The sequence below is a fragment of the Hydra vulgaris genome, chromosome 01 (assembly GCF_038396675.1).
Source record: "Hydra vulgaris chromosome 01, alternate assembly HydraT2T_AEP".
In the NCBI taxonomy this organism is placed as follows: domain Eukaryota; kingdom Metazoa; phylum Cnidaria; class Hydrozoa; order Anthoathecata; family Hydridae; genus Hydra; species Hydra vulgaris.
The window spans coordinates 32,582,501-32,606,438 of record NC_088920.1 but is presented as its reverse complement, the minus strand read 5'-3'; the positions used below and the strand labels follow the sequence as shown (position 1 = coordinate 32,606,438).

General features: G+C 26.0%; 1 protein-coding gene across 1 annotated transcript in view; it reads right to left on the bottom strand.

The window, feature by feature from the left end:
* LOC136074341 (uncharacterized) overlaps positions 1-23,938 on the bottom strand; it is a 33,104-nt gene that overhangs the window by 4,531 nt on the left and 4,635 nt on the right. Inside the window, exons 3-5 of the mRNA XM_065786647.1 lie at positions 21,827-22,085; positions 6,522-7,937; positions 1,911-1,967 (exon numbers count right to left, since the gene is read on the bottom strand). Of these exons, the coding sequence (XP_065642719.1) occupies positions 1,911-1,967; positions 6,522-7,937; positions 21,827-22,085 (1,732 nt within the window). The remainder of the gene's footprint in view (positions 1-1,910; positions 1,968-6,521; positions 7,938-21,826; positions 22,086-23,938) is intronic.

Below are 23,938 nucleotides of genomic sequence, written 5' to 3'. Positions count from 1 at the left end.
GACTATGGAATAGGAACATAACATTTTTAAATAAGAAGGGTTAGATTTTTCTATATTCTCTACACACAAATTTCGAAAAACAAGTTTTTTTTTAATGTTAATTTACCTCCCCAAGGCTAAGAAGGCTACTACAGATGAGGAGGCTACTTAACTGTGTTTATAACCCTCTCTCACCTCTATAACTCCGAAACACGAACATTGACAAACAAGGCAGCTACTTGGAGAAACAAGTTGAGCGCGGTACTACAAAGGGCGTGATGGGGATCAAAATAGGAACCTCTCGCTTATGGCAAGAGCTCTACCACTACTGCATTTGTTATTTGAATTACTCTAAAAGTCAATAACTTTTTGTTACTTGTTTAAAAGTTATTGACTTTAAGAGATGGCTTGAGCAATATGCAATAGGATAATCCTTTAGTTTTTTACTGTATTCTGAATGACCCAAATTTCGTTTGTAAGCACCTGTTTCCCATAGTCTGATGAAATCTGAATGAACTTATTCGGATACTTGCTCACTCCAAAACATAAGACCACTCGAAAAATTTTGAATTATTGAAAATTGAGGTGGTGGGTTTCTCAAGGTTTGTATGAATATATTGAATAGCCAAAAAGAACAAACAAAGCATAAGTTTTCTTATTCAAAAGGTGCATCTTCTTAAGCCTTTTGTGACTCAGGAGTGAAGAAACTCATGATCTTGGCAATTGTTGAGTCTGTCAAAAAATCTTATGAGAACTTGAAGCAAATTCTAGAATTGCTTTGTCTTGAAAGTATTGCTTTGGTAGTGGTGTAGTGGTAGAGCGCTTGCTTCATAAGCGAAAGGTTCTGAGTTCGATTCCCACCACGTCCCTGGTAGTATTGCGCTCAACTTGTTTCTCCGCGCAGTGGCCTTGTTCGTCAAGGTTCGTGTTTCGAAGTTATAGTTGGAAGAGGGTTATAACCACAAGTAGTTTCCTCATCTGTAGTGGCCTTCTTAGCCTTGGGGAGGTGAATTACAAAGTAAGAAAAAAAAAGAAAAAAAATCATTGAATGCACTTGTATTTCAAAAATTGTTTTATTTAAAATTGAATAAAGATTTACAAAAATAAAATTATTATTTAATGTTTTTATTTATTGTTTATCCAGTATTCAGTGGTTTTCAAAAATCCAAAAACTGGATTTGGTGGATATCAAAATACCCGATTTTCAAAAACTCTAGGTGAGTTAAATGTAACTCATCTTACGCTATAAAGTTTATAAAGTTAATAAATTAAATTTTAAAAAAGTTTAGAGACCTTTTTGTTGCACTATTGTTTCTGATTGGTGTCAATACATGTAGAAATTATGTAACCTTTTAAGCATCAGAATCAGTACTTTTATACATTTTTCGCTCCTCCTTGTTTAGAATACTAATTTCATATTTAAGTTGGTTCTTTTAAAGCCCTCTCTCTTTTAGATAAGGGTCAAAAAACTATTGTAAATGTCATTGGACCTGCTTAAGCTGTTAAGCTTGAGCCTTCATCTGATTGTCATATGGTTGCATCTCTTTCTCTTTTTATAAATAGTACACTAGCCACTGCTTAAACAGGCTATCATCACTAGTTCCATTACCCAAAACTCAATCTTGCATAACTCATCTTTTAGATTAGTAACACTGTTTTACTGTTACTATTTTATACTCAAAATACTTCGACTCACCTAGTTATTTTCCTCAGTGCTTTAGAATCCTTTTTTGTCTTCATGTTTTTCTAACTCATACAATCTACAGTTTGAATTTTCTTTTAACTGTTTTTTTTTAATGTTTTCTTTTGATGTTATATATACAAAAAATTGTATATTTTTTGTTATGACAACACAAAAGCCATAAAATTGAAAAAAAAAAAACTTTCAAAGAACATAAATAACTGTTTACAAAAAGTACAAACTTTGATACCTAAAATCCATATTATTCCAGTGCAACTAATCACTTTGTTCCCAGAGAACGAGTTTCCTAAGATAATATATTTTTTAATGCAACATAACACTTGTTTTATATTAAAGATAATATATATTTTAAAGATAATACTTATGTACATATATATATATATATATATATATATATATATATATATATATATATATATATATATATATATATATATATATATATATATATATATATATATATACATACACACACACATGTATATGTAGAAATTATGTTAGTATTTCCATTCGAACTGTTCAATACAGCATGTAATTTGATTAGAAGAACAAATAATATAGTGAAAATTAAACAATAAGATATACATAATTATTTAACTTAGAGTTTCATGTAAAAAAAAAGTTAAAAAAAAAAAAGAATCGCAAATTGCAAAGTAAAACTTTATTAGATAATATATATAGTAAAGTGAGGAATGCTACCCATGTACAACAATGGTGTACCTGAAAAAAAGTAAATATACCTTTAATATGATACTGACAAGATTTACTCCTAAATTTTTTTACAACTTCAATAAGAATCTATAAAGCATGCAAAACAGCTCACCAAAATTTATGATAAACCAATCGAAATTATTTACCATACCAAGAAATCTTTACTTTTTTTCAGGAAATAATTTGTGGATTCAAAAATCAGGAGTCCGAATTTTAAATGTATTCTACAAAACAGAGTGCTTAATTTTCTTAAAAATTTTATTAATTTGATTGAAAAGTTTTATTATTTCGATCATTCACATATGATAAGTCTCTATTGATGAAATACAGTGTTAAATAAAAAAAGTTTGATAAGTAATTTTCTACTAATTTATTATTGCTCTGCTCTTTTGAGAAAATTGAGCACTCTGTTTTGTAGAATACATTTAAAATTATTCATATATTCATATATATATATATATATATATATATATATATATATATATATATATATATATATATATATATATATATATATATATATATATATAATAGAATTTTAAGATCTAATCTTCGGTTTTTCTTGAATAAAAATCTAATGGAAATAGATATCAAAATAATTTTTTTTTCCAATTTGGTAAATAGGTTATTTGTTAATAGAATAAAAAAATGTAGGTTTCTACTCATCACTGTTTACTCAGAAATTTCATTAAAGGGTAGGTGATACAAATTAAGTGTCACAAAAGTTTAAACAATTTTATTTAGAATCAATTACTTGCTAATTAATTGATAAATACGGTACGAAATTCATTTTTATTTTTAAATAAAGTTTAAATAAGTAGTTTACAATCAAAAAATTCATCACAACATCATCAGGCAGCTTTTAATTCATTAAAAATCAACTTTAAATATCGTAAATTTAAAATAATTTCAATTGCGAGTAAATGGGTCGAAAATCAGTTTCTAGTAAGATCAAGTGGCAAGTTATTGGTATGGCGAGGACAAAAAATCACACAAATGTTCAAATAGGCAAAATACTTCATGTTTCTGAATATTGCGTTCGAAAAACCATCAAAACCTGGGAACTTACCAAGGACGTCTCCGACATGCCGCGTACTGGGAGACCATCCTAACTCAGCAACCATGACAAAAGTGGTATATTCAGAATGAGCAGAGAAAACCCCAGACTCAGCTACAAAAAGCTAGTACAAATCTTTAACGAGTCAAAAAATAATCCAAAAGTTAGCAAAAAGCTTGTGAGATGAACATTGTTGGACAAAGGTATTGGAGCGTATATAGCTGCTAGAAAACCTATTTTTTCAATCACGGATAAACGTAAATGACAGGTGTGGTCCAAAGAAAGGGTGGACTAGTCTGTAGAACAGTGGGTAAAAGTTATTTAGAGTGATGAAGTTAATTTTCAAGTTGTAAACCGCAAGGGAAGAATCTATGTCAAAAGATTTGCAACTGAGAAATATTCAGAAAGGTTTTTGCAAAATCGCCGACAAGGCGGTGGAGGTTCGGTTGGCATCTGGGGATGTTTTTCTCACAAAGGTATAGGCTTCTGTGAGCTGTACGAAGGCCTAATTAATCAATACACCTACAAGAACATATTGTAAACGTGTTTAGTTCCATCAATCAGACACTTGTATGGCAGAAGCAGGCAATTCATCTTTCAACAAGACAGGGCTTCAGCTCACACAGCTCACTCAATCAAAGAAAATTTTTTGAAAAAAAAGTTCAATGTGATGCCCTGGTGCTCTCAACCCAATTGAAAATATTTGGTCTTGGATCGACAATCAACTGACATGAAATTCAATCAACTCAGCATTTGAAGCATCTTTTGAATGAGGACTACCTGAAGGTACTTCGCGTGATGTGCATGAAATTAGTTGAATCAATGCATAAATGAGTTTATCCTTGCTATAAAAACAAAGGAGGACACTTTAAATATTAATTTTGCTCTTTTTTTTTCATTTTTTGTTCAAATGTTGCAACTCGTTTAAATTTTTGTGCTTCTTATTTTTCCTATATGATTTTTTGTAACTATTTTTTCTAACTAAATATTAAAATTTTTATATGTTCATATTCATTTTAAGGCTAATTACTTTTTCTTTAATAAATAAAAAAAATTAATTCAATATCATTTTACAGTTTTTTTTTATTAAACAAAAACCAAACATACTTGTTAAAAATTCTGCAATCGTTTAAACTTTCGTGAATAGCTGTATATATACATATATATATATATAAATATATATATATATATATATAAATATATATATATATATATATATATATATATATATATATATATATATATATATATATATATATATATATATATATATATGTACATATATATGTACATATATATATGCAATGATATCAACACATTTTTATTGCGGTTAATTATTTATTTAATTTGTTTATATTTTATTGACTTGTCAATAAAATATTAACAAATTAAATGATCAACCTAAGAGCAACAAAGATTTTATGAGGAAAATGCAAAAACAAATAATGTGAATTTGTGAGATATCAGTGAAAATCAAATTACATAAAAAACAAATTTATATAAAATAAAGAATAACCTAAAAGAGCTAGAATAGAACAAAAAAAAAAAAAAAGGTAACAGTTAATTTATCTATCAAGATTTAAAACTTAATATTTCAAGCTAAAAAATTGAAATTGAAAAATTGAAGACAAAAAAGATAAATAGGAATCAAAAGAAGATTATAAGTTAGTTGTGACTTTTTTTAAGAGATTAGAAGTTAGTTATAACTTGGTTAGGATAACTTGGTTAATCTAAGTTAATCTTGTTAATTGAGTTAATCTCAAATTCTAAAGATTTTTTACAGGTGCCAAGCGTTAATCTTGAATTCTAAAAAATTTCTGATGTTTTTTAAGTTCATAAACATTGATTCAAAACAATTAGTATATAGAAAAATGTTAGATTCACAAATATTTAGTCATGCTATTTATCTTCATTAAAACTTTTTCATCAAAAAGATTTTCAAAATTTCAAAAAATTTTCAATAATTTTAAATCTTTTTTGGTCATCAAAAAGATTTTCAATAATTTTTAAATCTTTTTAGTTTTGAACATAGAAGATAATAAAAAAAGCTTCTATGACTTGAGTCTCTATCAGCTCCAGCAGAACAGAACTTACGCTATACAAGTTTTAAACAAATACCAACCAAGAAACAGTTAGATGCCAAACATTAACAGATACTGCACTTGATTTTGGGTTCTGTAAAAATGGGTATTTATACATAAAAGCCATATAATTAGATGAACTTATGTAAATAATATTTTTTAAAAACATGGTTGCAAATTATTTGGGTTTAGATAGACTGTTATCAAAAAATATTTTTTAGATACTTTTGTGCTTAAGTTAAAAAAAAATTAAACTTTTTTGACTGAAAACTTTAACTTAAAGCAGAAAAAAAAAAAAAACTCTTGAAAGTTTTAGAATTATTTACGTTTACATATTTTTAATGACGCATTTCTTTGTAATTCTACAAAAAATGGTGTTTTCAAAATGATTTATTTATGTTGATTTTTCAAATTTTTTTTTTCAAATAAGATAGCAACTTGTTAACTTTAAATTTTTTTATTTTTGAGTTAATTCTTATTTTCTTATAAACTATCTGCTCCAGCTTGAAGCAATTTAGTACCAAAAGTTGCTGGTAACTATAGCAAATAAATCAACCAATTATAAAAGACCATTTATTTGACCATTTATTAATTTAGCTGATTTAATGCTTGATTAATTTCTGTGAAGCTATTTTAAAGAAAAACAGGTATGCCACCAACCACTGCCTTTATGAAAGCATATAATTGAAAAGTTGATATTTTTATGACTTGTGAAATTAACTTATATTAAAGTTCAGTTATTTTTCAACTTTTGCATGGAAGTCAATGAATGAAAAAATTAAGTTGTAACTCAACTTTGGTATGGAAGAATGAATTGAATTAGTATAACATTTTGACGATGTTAAAACATTTGTCTAATACACACACATATACACACATATATAAATATATATATATATAATGAACTAACAAAATAGGATCTTTAAAATAAGTTAAAATTAATTACTTTTTATCTTATTGAACACCAGTGTGTTTATCTAAAATGACTTACTGTAAATAGAAAACCGAGGTAAAGATTTATTCAAAGAACTCAGGTTCACAAGAAACTTTAATAAACTGTATTGGTTTTTATTGCCTAATCCACAAATCATTGATAAACAACTATTTAGTCTCAAGTTGTCCATAATCTCATAACTACTTAAACAGTTATATGCATATACAGATGCACAAAACTCCATTATTGTTAAATGTGCAAACTGATAGTAACACTCCAGATTTGTTTCAATCTTTTCTATAAATCCTAAAAAATTGCTTTCATCTTTATCAAAGTCACTTATGAATGCTTGAATTTCTTTTTTGGAAAAAATTATTTTATTTTCAACAAAAAATTTATATGCAATTTTACAAATATCTAAAATATACTTTTTCTTGGAACTATCTTCCATTATCTCATATATCAGTTTATTGGTTCTAAATATGTGTTTTTGCATAAAGTATAATAAAATATTTGCATACAAATCTGTCATTGTTAAGAAAGAATTTGAATTTATTTCTGTTGAACCACTTAAAATTTTACACATTAAAGATAAATAGAACGGAACAGATGCCATGGCTTTTGCAATTGGAGACTCCTTTAAAGTTGTTTTTACAACTTCTTTTTTTTCCATAACATGATTTTCTACATAATTATTTATTCCATTTTCATTAAACCCCATTATTTGAATGGTTAACTTATTGCTTTGTTCGAAAAGTAAATCTTGGTATTGATCTATTGCATAAACTCTACCAGCAATTACATATTTGTATTTTTGAATTTCTGCTAAAGTATTAACAATCGGATAGTTACACTTCACACTCGGATTTAATAATTCATGGAAATACTTAAACTCATCTAATCCATCAATTATAAACAGTGCAGTATGATTACTAATGTTAAAGTTGTTTAAAATATTTTTGTAGAAAAAATTTAGTAATTCATTAATATTAGAAATTTTTGGATATTGGTTAAGCCATCTGCATTCAAAATAAAAAACAAGATCAACATTTTTCCAAATTAAATTATTTGACCAATCAAGCAAACATTTCATAAGCAACCATGTTTTCCCAATACCAGCTATTCCAGATATTAATGTTACAGAATTTTCTTTTATAAATATTTCACTATATGAAATTGGTGTATAACTCATTTGCTTTTCAAGAAATATCTCCCGTTCAGCACTAAAAACACCTTTTTGAGCAGTCACTGCATCAACAATACACAGATCAACAAATTTTTGTATTAGATCAACATTTTTAGATGCTCTAAATGGTGGTTGAGGTTCACTAGTTTTCTCATAACGTTCACGATAAAACTTTTTTAGTTTAGAAGATACTCTTGATAAATCTAAATAAAACAAAACAATTTCTAGTAAAGTCATCATCACAATGTTGCTAATGTTCATGATCATGACGATGATGATCATTATTACTATATTTTTATATAGACAAAAATATTTATAATAATAAACTTGACATAAAACTTCTGATAAATTTAATGATTTTTTGTGAATATGATTTTTGATTGAAGTTACTTTTAACAAACTTTTTAGAGTTTAATCTATTTTATTTAACAAACTTTTTTTATTTGTTATAAAATTAAAAATGTAAATATAAAAATTAAAAATATAAAATTTTTACTTAAGCTTTATGTCATTACTTTTAACTTTTTATTTTTTTAAACTTTTATTTAAAATTTATTTAAGTTAATACTTCTGAAAAACACTTGAACTGGGAATTTATTTTATCTTTTCACTTCTAAAAACTTTACTAAAGGCTAACAGAACTTGGTTAGTATACACTTTATGGATGTTAAATGTTGATGTTTGATGTTAGTAATATATATAATAATAGAACTATTATGGTTGAATGATTTTATTAATAATAGTTTGGTGTTATCGATAAACATAAACATTAATCGTTAAATAACGTTAAACGTCATTTATAGTATATCAGTTTGCTGTTATCGATAATAGCTAAACGTTATTTATAATATATCAGTTTGCTGATATCGATAACGTGCTGTTATTGATAATGTGCTGTTATCGATAACGTGCTGTTATCGATAACGTGCTGTTATCGATAACGTGCTGTTATCGATAACGTGATGTTATCGATAACGTGCTGTTATCGATAACGTGCTGTTATCGATAACGTGCTATTATCGATAAATGTAAACATTAAATGTTAAATAACGTTAACATTATTTATAGTATATCGTTTGCTTTCATTGATAATAGCTAAACATTATTTATAGTATATCACTTTGCTGTTATCGATAACATGCTGTTATTGATAACGTGCTGTTATCAATAAACGTAAACATTAAACATTAAATAACATTAAACGTTATTTATAGTATATCAGTTTGCTGTTATCGATAACATGCTGTTATTGATAACGTGCTGTTATCGATAAACGTAAACATTAAACATTAAATAACATTAAACGTTATTTATAGTATATCAGTTTGCTGTTATCGATAATAGCTAAACCTTATTTATAATATATCAGTTTACTGTTATCGATAACGTGCTGTTATTGATAAACATAAACATTAAATGTTAAATAACGTTAAACATTATTTATAGTATATCAGTTTGCTGTTATCAATATTTATTGATATCAGACTATTTTTCTCATGCAAACTAATTATTTTAATCTTAGAAAACCTAAGTAAAAATTTATAAATAGTTATATAATTTGAAATTTAATTTCGGAAAAATTTAAATACACATTGATGATAGAAGGGTAATTCCACATTAAATCACCAAAATTTAAGAAATTTAAAACCTCTTATTTATTCTGGTCCTCTTTGTTTTTTTTCAAATTTCTTTGGCTGCTGGATGCTATAAAGAAAAAATCACACACAAAAATTTTTGCACAAAATGATGATCAGTCTCTGAGATATTTTGTTTTAATGTTGACCTGGTTTCCTAAAATGACCTGGTTCTCATATCATTTTGAAAAAATGTTTTTCTTAATTAAATGAGAAATAACAAGTGCAAAAATATGAAATAAACATTTATAATGCTTTTTTGATGCAGAAATAAATGTACTTAAAAGGCTGAAGTATAAAAAGGAACATACTTAAAAATGATTGAAACAGCATTTTTATGTTTCCTAACTCATACAACCTACAACTTTTTAAGTCTTCAGTCAACTGTTTCCTTGCTCTATAACTTCATTCTTTGTATTCTATTAACTCCTAAACTTTAAGTAGTTGCTTGCAGCCTTGTTGGGAGATAATTAAAATTAAAAATAAAATTAGATAAAAATTAAAAATCTGATAATCTGCTTCAAAATACTGAGACAGTTTTTAGTTATGTTTGAAAAATCTTAACAATTTGGATAGAAGAAAAAAAAACCACACAAGTTCAGAAAATCCATTTCACTGATGGAAATATAATATAGCTGGCAGCCAAAATAAAAATAAGAAAATAATTTTCAATTAAAAATTATATAGTTAATTTTCTATTCTACAATATTCTACAAATTCTGATTAGGCAATTTTAACCAAACTATATCTGGCTTTTGAAGTATTTTTCATATGTGATTAAAAATTAACTATTGCTATGTAAATAGGTCTTTTTCTTATTGTGTTGTAGGTTTATTTTAATAAACCTTTATTTTTATAAAAAAGACTACAGATTAAAAGATAAGAACATGCTCCTTTTTTGGCACAGCACTAGCAAAAAGTGCAATGGTAATGATAAATAGTCACTAATAAACTGTCATTTAAAGGCTTTCTGGAAATAAAAATATTGACACCAAAGGACATGTTTTTAAATGCTAAAGAAAATTGTAAAAATAATAAGTTTATAGCATTTTATTGTCTATGTATACATGGGTTTGATTTTTTTTTAAACAACTGATGTTTTGTATCATTTTATTATAATGGAGTTTTATTTAAAAATGATTAAAATAGCTTACATTATACTTTGTTATGAAAAGTTAAACCTAATAAAACAAATTTTAAAATTTTTAGTAAATCTTTTTTCAAAGAAAATTATATAGAAAATTTGTTAAAACAAGATCTTTTTAAAATTATGTTTTTGAATTTATCAGATTAAAATTTATTTTTAAAGTTGTCTACATATCCCAAACAAAAACAGCAGCTAATCCACACTAAGTGCATGCTAAATGATTTAAGAATTTTATCTTAGAAAGAAAATAGTTCTTCGATGTGATTCTGTTTGTGTAAACCATTTACAAAAAGCTCCAATAACAAGAATCCAATAACACCAGATATTCATTGGTATCCAGTTAGTGATATTAGTGCCACATTACATGAGCCTAAGCTTAAAAACACAACAGGGTTTTACTTTGACCTTTATAAAAAATATTAAAGGATTTATCATATGCTCATTGTTTTTATTGTTATTATTAATTATCAACTAATTATCAATTACAGTAAAAACCAAACTTAATAATAAAAGTAGTTTGTAACAAGTTTTGACTATTTTCTTTAACAATCTTTATTTATTTTAATTCTTTGACACCCCTTCATTTATTTTAACTATTAAACTCTTTAATATATTTATATAATATATTTATATAATATATTTATATAATATATTTATATAATATATTTATATAATAATATAATAATACTATGTCTTTAGAAAACTGTTAAGCATTGATTTTAGAAGATATCAAACAACTTTGACTTGAAGATATAAACTCCCTAATTGTGTAAAATTTGTTAAAATTGGAGTTTTGAGGCAAATCGACAAAATATTTTTAGATATATTTGAGTTATAAAGTGTAACAAGCTGCTTACATTTTACCCATTTATTGCAGACAATAGTAGCCGTTCAGAAAACCTACCTGTAAAGACTTGTGAGTGAATAGAAAAAATCCTGAGTTAACTTCATTATGGCATTTCTTAGAGAGTTTCATATTTTTTCCAAAGTCAAGGAAGTTATAATTAATCTCAAATATGATACAAGTCAATAAAGAACACTAGTTTAAAAACAGATCTATGCTGAAATAATTCAAGAAAAAATAAAACAATTTTTGAAAGTAAGAAAATGTCGTTTAAGTAGCCCATGTCATGTTTACAAACTTATAGTTTTTAAACCATAGAAATTTCACTTATCTAATAATGCAGTTAACAAAAACATAATACTTTAAAATACTCTATTTTTACCATTCATTAACTGAGGGGGATAATGTGTTGTGTTTACAAGGCTATAACATTTAATCCATTGCACTTGGAAGTCTGAAAAATCAATTCTAAATAATGCAAATATGGATATGTAAAAATTACAACAACCAGAGATGGTGTCCCATATATCATTAATTCAAATATAATAAACTGGACCCTATACTTTTTATGTCTATTAACTATTATGTCATTCAAAAATTTACTTAGGTCTTTGTTGACCCAATAAAAGTCTATAAATAAACAATCTAAAATACAATTGTGTAAAATACAAAACATTACATATCTAATCATTAAAAATGGACATTTAAAAACCTTATTTAAAAATAATATTCAAAGCCTCATTTAAAATATATTGTTATTGGCTAACAGAATGAAAAGTTATTCATGGTTTTTCACTTGTACAAAATTGCAATATTTCTACACCAATGAATTATAACATACTCAGTGAATTCACTTTTTCTTATTACTAAACCTTCTCATGGTCAAGGTGTGGCCACCTTTACAGTAAAGACTTTAGCTACATAACATGAAAAAACAATATAAGTGCATAGCATTGACAAACAAGGTTGCTGTAAGGATATACCAGTTAAGCATGGTGTGCTCAGAGTATGAAAATGTACATTTTCCCAACATGCTATATTTCAACTTTAAATAGTAAATTCATTTTTGTTTGAACAAATTTAGATCAGGAAAAAAAATATATTTTTAATATTTATCATATCATTTCACTTTTATAGATGTTTGAAAAGTTGGAAAAAAAATTTTATTAAAATATTTAATTTAAAATTGCATCACTACTGTTTCTTAACAATAACTTTAGAATGCTATATAATAAAAACTTTTCCATGAATTAATTGAAAATCTGTCCTAACCAATATATGTTATTTAATTCGTTGATTATTAAAAAAAGAGAAAAATTATGAAGTAGAAACATAAAGTTTCAAGTCAACATTAAAAATTTTCCTATACTTTATTTATCTTTTTTAAAGAAGAAAACAAAAATATAAATTGCTATCTGATTGTAAAATGTATTTGTATAATTTTATCGTAACAAGTATACATTGTTGCTATATGAATACATCTATGTATTGTATGCATATACTTTCATGTATTCTTCTAAAGTATTTTTTTTCTTCTTTTTTTTTTAAATTGTTTTTCTTTTAAATACTGCTGGTCATATATTTGCTTTGTAACCATTTATCTTTTCTTTTTTGTAAAAAAATCTTTTTGTGTATGTTTTTGAATGATACACATCTCTTCACATTTAGATTTCTTATACCATTTAAGCCTTTCGGTGTATTTTCTAAGTAAGGAGCACACATATATACATAGTTTTTAGGCTATAATTAAGCCATGCTGCCTACACATTTTTCACATAACCTTAACTGCTTCATATTACCTTTCTATTTTACTTTTTTATCTAGGAACGTTTAGCGCTTTGTAATTTTGGATACCTCTTGCTTTTTAGCAATTGACTTTGTGTGCTTAAATCTACCTGCCCTCTTCCTTTTGGTCTACTATGTTATTGGTGAACAATTATTATTAATAACTATTAATAATTGTTATGCAATTATTAATAATAATTATTTATATTTCTTTATGTATATTTCACCAATAACATAGTAGACCAAAAGGGGTGTGGGGGTGTGTGGGTGTTTAAAGAAACAAAAAAAATTTGGGAAGTGGTGGAATTCGAACCACAACATTCCGTGTATGAAGTGAATGCCTTATTCAAATAAGGTAAATGTAATACTTATGAACAAATAAAAATTATTAAAAAAGTTATACTTAAAAGTATACAAATGCATTACATAGACGTATTCATATAGAGACAATATATACTTGTTACATTAAAATTATTCAAATAAATTTTACAAACAAATAGCAACTTATATTTTTGCTTTCCTCTTTAAAAAAAAACAAATAAATTGTAGGAAAATCATTATTTTTAATATTGACTATTTTTTTCTTTTTTTGCTTTGCCTTATCCAATTTTGTTGCTAAAAATAAAAACCGCCCCCAAAAAAAATAATAGTGCAGTACACTATTTTTTAAATTATTATTATTATTTTTTTCTATTTAAATTTATTTAAATTTCTTATTTTGTTAGTTTCGCTTTCTTTGTTTTCAAAACTTAGTTTTTACTGTAATGGCTAATATAATAAAACCTGCAAACAACCGTGACCAAGTTGTCTAAAATAAAATACTCATGCATGGACAAGATGAAAAATTGCACACATTTCCTGGAAAGGCTTATAACCTGTGAATTATATTAACAAAAATAACCGCAAAAATATACCCCTAGCCCAATGTGAGGGTAATGAATTATTAAAATACTTTAATTTACCATCTTATACTAAATTTAAGTTCATTGACAGGCTTCAAATTTCATTTAATTATCTTTTAGTGTTCAAAGATTGTGACCATAAAAAGTTTTTACCACCTCCAAAAGTACATAAGAGAACTGTTTTAATGTATAACTTAGATCTTTCTATGAATAAATATCAAGTTAAATTTTGAAAATGTTGCAACTACATACGCAATATTAAGGAAGTATTAAACTATAAAGAAGTATAAAATTAAGGCCCACAACTTTTGGCTTTCTCAACCTTTAACACAAATAGTCAACTTTTAACTCCCTTTCCTAACAACCCCAACCATTTACCTTCTCTACTTGACTTATGTCTTGTTTCTGATCCTTGTCAGTTTTCAGTTTCTCCACATTTACCCTTAGGTTCTTCTAATCACGTTTTGATCTCTCTAAAACTATTATCTCATTCTTCTTCATCATCAGAATCTCCCTATCATTGTACCTCTTACAACTACCTTAAAGCTGACTAAACCTCTTTCTGTGATTTTCTATCTAATGACCCTTATGTAGAAATCTTTTGTCTTCCTGCTGACAAATGTGCTTCTTATGTAACTTGGATTCAGGCTGGCATGAATACTTTTACTCCCTCTTATCAAATCAATCCTCACTCTTCTCTGAGGTTTTCCTCTTATTAAGCTGCTGCAATTTCTGATCGTAACCATTACTTCTATAGCCAAAACAATTCCCCAGAAAGCAGACATCTATTTACTATTGCCTGAAACCATTGTATGAAGGTTTTGTCTAAAGTCTAAGCCCACTATTCTAAAGTCACAAAATTTTGTATTTTATCTCAAAGATTAGGCTACAGAAACTTCAGGAGAAACTTTAACAGTATCTATAATAAGGGCAAATCTGTTGTTTTTCTCTCTGGCATGGTTCAGATTTTATAACTTCACCTAAAGACAAAGCTGAATCAATTGCTAAGAACTTTTCATCAATCTCATTTCTTAATTCTCTAATCACATCTTACCTGATACAGAAGAAAAACTCTAGCTTCTTTATCTAAAGTGATTTCATGCTTAAACTCTTCTACAGCTTGTGGTCTGGACAACATATTTGTTATCGTCTTACAGAAGTGTTCTCCAGAGATTAAGACTATCACTTTCTGCATTTCTAAAGCCTTTGATAAAGTTTGGCATGCTGGTCTCCTCCATAAACTCTCCTCTTACGGTGTATCAGGTAACATCTTTACAATTATTGAATCCATCTTTACTAATTGTAGTATAAAATTTGTCGATGGACAACACTCTCCTTCATTTTTTGTAACTTCAGGGGTTCCTCAAGATTCTAGCTCTGGCCCAATACTTTTTTTAATTTACATTAAAGATCTCCCAGAAATTCTCACATCTAAGGTGGCATTGTTCGCTGACTGTACTACCATTTATTTTTGTCTTGATAAGAAGCCAACACTCTCTGATTGCTTTAAGGAGCTTGAAAAGGATCTCATTTCTGCTACATCAAGGGGTACTCAGTGCCTGATGAATTTTAAACCAGTCAAAACTCAATTTTTTTTAGCTAATTGTTATTGTAACAAACTAGATCTTCCTCTATTTTTAACAGTAATGTACCCGATGAGTCATCTATCCTTCATTTTCTAGGATTAATTCTTATTTCCGATCTTTCTTGGAAACCATATATCAAATCTATCGCAAAATTAGCATCTGCTAAGGTTGTATCTCTTTATTGTGCTTGCCACTTTCTTACTCTGGATTGTATTTATTATCTCTATAAATCTCAAATCATTCCTTGTATGGAATACTGTTACCACATATGGAACAGATTTTTGAATGATGCTTTTTCTCTTTTAGACAAGGTGCAAAAATGCATTGTAAAGATAGTTGGACCTGCTCTTGCACCCAACCTTTAACTATTGTCACATTGTCATAATGTTGCAATAGTTTCTTTTTTTCTATAAATAATATCTTGGGCGCTGCACTAAAAAGCTAGAGTCTTCTGTGCTTTCTAATAAAATTCATTCTCGTGTTACTTGTCATTCAATTAAGTCTCATCTTTTCACTTTGACTTTTCCTAAGTGCTTTAAAACTTCTTATTTGTCTAGTTTTTTTCCTTGAACAAAATTTCTTTGGAATTCACTCCCTTTATCTTGATTTCCTAATTTTTGTATAATTTGCAATTTTTTAAGTTGTCTGTTAATCGTTATTTTTCTTTATAAGCTTCGTCTTTTCTCTTCCAGTAACTTCTAACTCTAATAGTGGTTGCTTGCAGCCTTGTTAAAAGTGAAGATGTTTAAAAATAATAATAATAAAGCTAGAAAACTTTGAATGTTTGAATGCAACCTATATGTATGTCATTCATACATTGGTTGATATTTATTGTTTAAAAAAAGGTACTTATAAATGTACATTTAAATTTTATATATTTTCTTAAAGAGCTGAGACACGTAAAGATGTTGATGCTTTTAAATGCACTTTGCTACCTAATAAATTGAGCAGTTATGATAAGCAAATTTAACAAGAAATTGAGTCTTTGCTTGAATTATCTCAATTTAATGCTGAAAATCATCATTCTGTATATGTTGGGGGTAAATAAGGACTTTATGGGTGTAGAAACAACAATTATCACCATCAGTTTTCTGATCCTGAAGATGGTGACTTAAACGAAACAAACTATATTGGTTCCTACTAGTGTCCACTTAATACTAAAGATACAAATAACATAGTAATCCAATCCCTAACTTAATTATTTATGCCTGTTACTCAAGTGATAGCATAAACAAGTATTTAAAAATGACTCTAACTTTAAAAACCTTAAAAATGAGTAAACTGACTTAAAATGCAAATCATCCTATTCTTTCAGAAAATTGTTTACAAATATTTGTAAAAACAGTGATAAGTATGGTTGATGGCAAAGGAGTAGATTGGTGGATGATTCTAGAGCATTTTTCCACTACTTCAATTGTTTCAGGAGTGATGCCATTGACCTGGAATGCATACTATATGGGTTCACTATAGATTAAAACTACAATTATGTGCTCAGTACTAGGAAGAAACTAGAATATTAATAAATTTTCTACAGAGATGCTAAAAGGCAAGGGCAATGTCATGAGCTTATAGTTAAATTAGATGCAGGGTTTTTTATGCAAAAAAACAGGAATGTTCTTTGATTTTCCTTCTTCCAGTGGTAGTAAAAATAAAATCAACAAATATCAGAATGATTTTTTAGTCCGAAAGAGATTTTTTAGTCAGAAAGATAATACTTATTTAATTATTTTAAGGCTTTTAAATCAGAAAAAATTTGTTAGGTAAGACAGATGTCATTACCAATAAAACGAAACTTTCTGCAGAATGATGATAAGAACACATCTAATGATTGCTAGTAAAAAAAGACAAAAGTAAAGTAGATTTAAATGCTCTTAGTGTCGAAAAAAAGAAAATGCTTTGTGTGATCATATAAAAAAAAAAAAAAAAAATGAAAAAAAGAACATGAAAAGTTATTAAGTATATTTCTCTATTAACACATCCTTACAAAAATAAAATGAAGGTCAACAAATAAATAATAACTGAAATAACTAAAATTCATTAATATCAAACTTCTTAAGTGAACGAAACATACAAAAAATCAATTGTTAATAATTAATTTAGGATATAGTAAATTTTATTTGACAAAAACTAGTATTATAATTACCTTTCTTAGCAGAAATACTTGTATCTATTACTGATGAACTTAATGTGTCTAAATGAAATATTAAAGTTATTACAACTAACCAAGGTTGGATTTAAATATCAATACATTATCAAATATAAATCAAATATAAATACATTAATTCTAAATACTCAAATACAAATATATGTAATCAGAGTTTTCCAAATACAAATGCAAATACAAATATTTGTATTTTAGAAAATATACAAATAAAAAACTTATTTTTTTAATTTTTTAAAACTAGTGATCAACTTTAATTTAACTTTATTAAATCTACCAATGCTCTCTAATGTACTTGTCTCATAATGTTTAAAAGTTAAGATATAACCAAGCTATTTAACCATTGGTTTGCAGTAAGATTACAGACATTACATTTTTGATATCTAAAAAAAAAGTGAGATTTTTTGTTTCATTTTAGGTTGCCTAAGCATGAAAAATGTTTGGCTTCCAAGCATGGAAAATTTTGATATCCACTATAATACTATATCTTCTACAACTGATAGTAATAGTAAACTTAGCTATGCTTAACTTTATGTAGCATGATCTGCAAAAACAAAGAATGATGAAAATGTTTGACAACTGTTCAAGATCATTCGCACTTTTTTGCTGTTTGAAAAGCAAGTTAATTGTATAAATTTGAACACTGTGGATTACACATGCAAAATACAATTACAGGTTTGGATAGGAATTGCGTGGGATTGCACATTGAAACTGACCACGCTTAATTATTTTTTTTCTTGACAATTTGGCCACCGCTGTTTTGATGTTTTAACAATTTAAATGCAATTTAAAAAATTGAAATGTTATGAATAACTTTTAATTGTTGACCTTTTCTAAAGTTTTTATTTTACACGAAGGCTTTAAATGAACTAAAATTTTTTTAAAAATAAACACATTTTGTGTAAATAAATAAACATTTCATTTTTAAAAAATTTTATGTAGCACAGTGGGCCAGAACTCACTTTTACTGGAAAAAACTAATAACCTGTCATATAAAAAAAGATTTAAGAACCATTTTTGCACTGATTACTAACTTGAGGATTGCGGTTTCAATGGTGACATTAGTTTTAATTTTGGGTTGCTGGATATCTAAAATGCTTAACAATTAACCTTAACAAATATAAACTTGAAAAAATTATAACTTTATTGATTTATAATATTGATTATTTTTATACTACAAATGTAGTGGTTTCTATGGATTTGTTTTTGGTTGATAGTGACACCTGAAATGCCTGGCAACGGTTCATTTTGCATAGTTATTAACTTAAGTAATTTTTCTTAAAGCATCGATGTTAGAAACTAAACTAATATTAATGTGACAGTCTAATTGAAAATTATATTATGCATTTTAAAAATTCAGCACATTCCCAATTACTAATTTTAAGTATTTTTATGCAGCTCCGGGGCTCTACTTTATATTTCATGAAACTGCTACAAAATCCATACGAAAAAGAACCTAAAGCTTGAACCTTTTTGTGTATACAATAATATAAAAGTTTTGATTTCAAATTATTTTTCAAACCAAAACTCATATATTCTAATAATTGTAAAACAGCTTTAGCTTCTTTTTCTTTACCATCTTGGCGCAAGCTACAACCTGATGCAAACAATAGTTCTTAAGATGAATATGATGCAACTAATGGTGTCAATCTTCTTTTTTTTGTTTTACAACTTAAAGTATCAAAATTCACCTGGGGCCTGCCAGAAAAGACAGAGCAGAGTTTTCTTTATCAATGGAAACAGTTAGTAGAATTTTATTATCAATTATCAAATCGAATTGATATCAAATTGAACTGATACTGGATCATTTTGTAGCCATTGCTTGTTATTCTCTTCAAAATGAATTTCAGAGTATTTGCATATATACCTTTGTCAAAGATGCTTTATGAAATTAGACAGGTTATTATTTGCAGTTACAGCCCTAGAAATTCGGAAAAATGAAGTCAGCAATAATTTGCCGACCTTAATCTGTTAGAGGTCGGCAAAAAAAATTTGATAGAAAGTTTTTACCATAAAACATAGAAACAAGGTCGGTGATTTTTTGTTAACCATAAACACTTCTAGATCGTCAGTTAGGTCGGCATTTTGCGATGCAAACCTTAATTCCGAGGGCTGCAATTAAGTTTATGCCATTTACATCTGGATCCAAAATATTAGGATTAGCTAAGTTCAAGTTTTCTTGTATTATATATGAATATCAATATTTTTCATATTTTGACTATATAAAAATACGAATTTCATTTACAAAATCTTATACATAGGCATTTTAAGATGTATAAATATTAAAACAAGTTTGTAACACTAATCTAGTCTTGCTGAGGCCCAATTATTACATAACAATTTAGAATAAAATACATGTAATGTTTTCGCCACATAAAATGGATACATCATTTAACTTGTAAAAATCATTATTAGAGACCATGTGGACATCCTCGGATTATAAACCAAATTTATATTGATGATATACATAACAATGTATTGAAAAACGTATTTTAAATCTCAAATTACTGGACAGCTTTGGACCACAAAAGTATTAGACTATATAAGCCTATATCTATATAGACTATATCTGTATAAGTGAAATTTTAACTAAAAAAAGTACTTTAAATATACATGGCAATTATACAAAAATATATACATTTTATAAAACCTAAATGTTTAAGGTATTCAATGGTATATAATAATGTAATTTTTGAAAATGTTTTTTTTTTTACTTTTGTCCACCACCAGTAAGCACTATGAGTTAGCATGTATTTTTTATGATAAATTTGAAACTATTTTTCGAAGTCTTTTAAAGATTTTTTTTTAAGTTACTTTAAATTATGAATAAGTTAAATTAATTTTCCCCATTACAATGGAATGATTTAACTGCTTTATTTTTTTTTTTGTTTCTATTTTTACAAAGAATTTAAAACCTTTCTTTTTTTTACAAATTTTTACAAAGAGTTTAAAACAATTCATTTTTTAGCATGACAAACTAATCAGAGCATGAAATGATTAAAATATACTATTTTAAAAAGACTACTTTATTATTATTATTTTTTTTTTGCAACTTTTTAGAAAAATAAATGTTTATACAATTGAAAAATAATATAACACTTTTTAATAATTTAAATATAATTTGTTCATTCATTAAAAATCATTAGAAGTAATTTTTAAAAGCATTTTGCGTAGCTTTAATATAACGTTTTAAAATATAAGTTTTAAATTAATTTATTTCAAGCGCAAGTAAAAACGTAACAAAATGTAATTTTTGCTTTGAGTTTGAGTTTATTTAGTTTTATTTTAGTGTTTATAAAATGTCTTTTTTGTGAGGAATTGTTTTCTTTTTTCTTAATTTTATTTTTTTTAATTTTCTTTCTAGTTTAAGTTTAATTTAGTGTTTCTTTTTTCAGCACATTTCTAAAATGTTTGCTCCAAGAAGAACTAACATTCTTATCACAGAGCTTTGCGGAAAGCATATAACTAATAAGTTCACACATCCTTCCTTATCAATGGTGCTTATTGGGACAGAGCTCGTAACAAACCTAGAACCGACAAGCTCTAACCAATGTAGCAAAGCTGCAGTAATATATATATATATATATATATATATATATATATATATATATATATATATATATATATATATATATATATATATATATATATATATGTATATATAAAAATTAAAACTGGACAATTAATTAACTAAAATAATGTAGAAGAATAAAAAATATTTAAATGCCTTGATGTAACATTGCGAAGGTACAGTGAATATATTTGCGAATTTGTAGGTTTATATATTTAAAACTCTTAAGTTAAACAATTTGAATTTTTAAAAAGTATTTATGAAGATGCCCTTATATATATATATAAAAAGAAATGTCAGGAGGATATTTAAATGAAACAACCAAGAACAGTCTATTTCTGATGAAAAAAAAAAAAAAGGTCTTTAATTGACACAATGAGAGTTTAAAGTTTTGAGATCAATTATAAAATTCAAAATTACTAAAACAAATATGCTTAAACATAAATAGTTAAAAAATTCATTTGTTTTCAGTTGTTTTTTAATTTGCTTTTACTCAGGCAGTTTTCATGTAAAAATATATAAATTTAACACTAATGTTATACTTACCAGAAAAGAATTCAGCCAAGTCAAGTCTTCCAATTTTTTCAAGTACCTCAACAAATGCATCATAGTTATCAATACCTAAAAGCCTGCGTTGTTCTAAAGCTTTTAATAATTCAATAGGAGTTGTAATCTTTTCACAACCACCAACGCCAATTTGTTGTGAATAATAAAATTTAATGCTTTCAACATCTTGACCCAACAAATTTTGTTCAATTTTTAGCAAGAGACTTTTGTATTTTTTACTATCCATTTCTTTAAAATGCTAAATATAAAATTTTTTTACAATATTTTAAATATTAAAACATTTTGTTTAATTAAAATATTTTAACATTAAATAATAACGCTAAAATGAATAATGGCATATATATATATATATATATATATATATATATATATATATATATATATATATATATATATATATATATATATGTATATATATATATATATATATATATATGTATATATATATATATATATATATATATATGTATATATATATATATATATATATATATATATATATATATATATATATATATATATATATATATATATATATATATATATATATATATATATATATATATATATATATAGTGAAATTAAAAACAAAAAAATTACATGACAAAAAACATTTTTAAAAACTAGAAGCAACTTAACAAATCTTTGAAAAGGACTTATTTTCCTGTTATTATTTTTTATAAATTTTCTTATTAGATAACACTTTCTGTTAATTTCTAATGATGGTACAGCTAATAATTATTAGGTAATTAGGGTAGAAGAATTTTTTAAACTCTGTGTTAGGATTCCAGGAAGCTGATTCTATTACCAGCTGAAAATATCATAGTATAACATAATCTGTACATTCTCGACATAGTTGTGTTGGACATTGATGGAATCCCTGTTATTATTTTTTATATGTCCTTAGATACCAAAATGTGACTTGTTTCTATTGATCTAACCAACCTTTGATCAGAATTATTTGAACTAAAGAAATTTTCTTTAAATGTATCTCTTGATTTTAAATGACATTCTATACTTTGTTTTATGTCTATATGTGTATTTTACGTCTAACAATTTCACATTATTTGTTGAAACTATATTATAGAAAATTCTAACCATTTCCAATATACCTTTTTTAAAAGTTAGTTGTTGTTTATATTGTTCATTCCTGATGCTTTTACACCAATCGCTTATTGATTAGTTATTCCATAGGCAAAATGAACAATTTAAAGATGGAGTGTAAAGTCCTATGGCTTACCTTCTCAGTGATGCACTTCGTTAAGTAAGTTAGGCAACTGTTTGTCTAATTTATGAACTGAATAGCAAGGACAGATTTACAGTTAGTTTTTATATTTATTTCAATATATATATATATATATATATATATATATATATATATATATATATATATATATATATATATATATATATATATATATATATATATATATATATATATAATAAGATATATATACTTTTAACAATAATAAAAAAAAATGATAAATAAAATTTACTACTTTAACTAATTGATTTAAATATCTGGTTATTATTGGCAAAGTTTTGACATGCTTAAAAATGTTAAATATCGGGGAGAAGGGTAGTGGTGAGAGTTTCCCTCTAAAATAATTGCTCTCATTGAATTTTTTTCTTCATTTGACCTTTTAAAGATACTATATTTATAGGAAATTTTTGAAAACCAAACTAGCTATTATTTGACAATTTATTGGAAAATTTATTATGCCGCGGTTCAGAGGTTTATTTATCTTCACTTTAAGTTTTTAGTCACACTTTGAAATCACGCTCTTCAAAAAATTAATCAAACGAGTTTTTTTTAAGTTGTTTTTTTAAAAGCGCGTTTTTTTGTTTTGTTTTGTTTTTTTGTCATTTACGATTTTTATTTCGATCCTTTAAAACTAAATAACTTTATTTCTTTTTACGATATAATCATAATAAAGGCAACTTTAGAAAGATAATATTAGGCACTATTTATCTAGGTAGTTTTTTTAACATGAAGTTCAGTTTAAAATTTTGATCGAAGCCTACCTTTTTTTGTCTTGTTCTCTATTTTTTAATTTCTATTTCTATTTTCTTTTTTTAAAAATGTCTTAT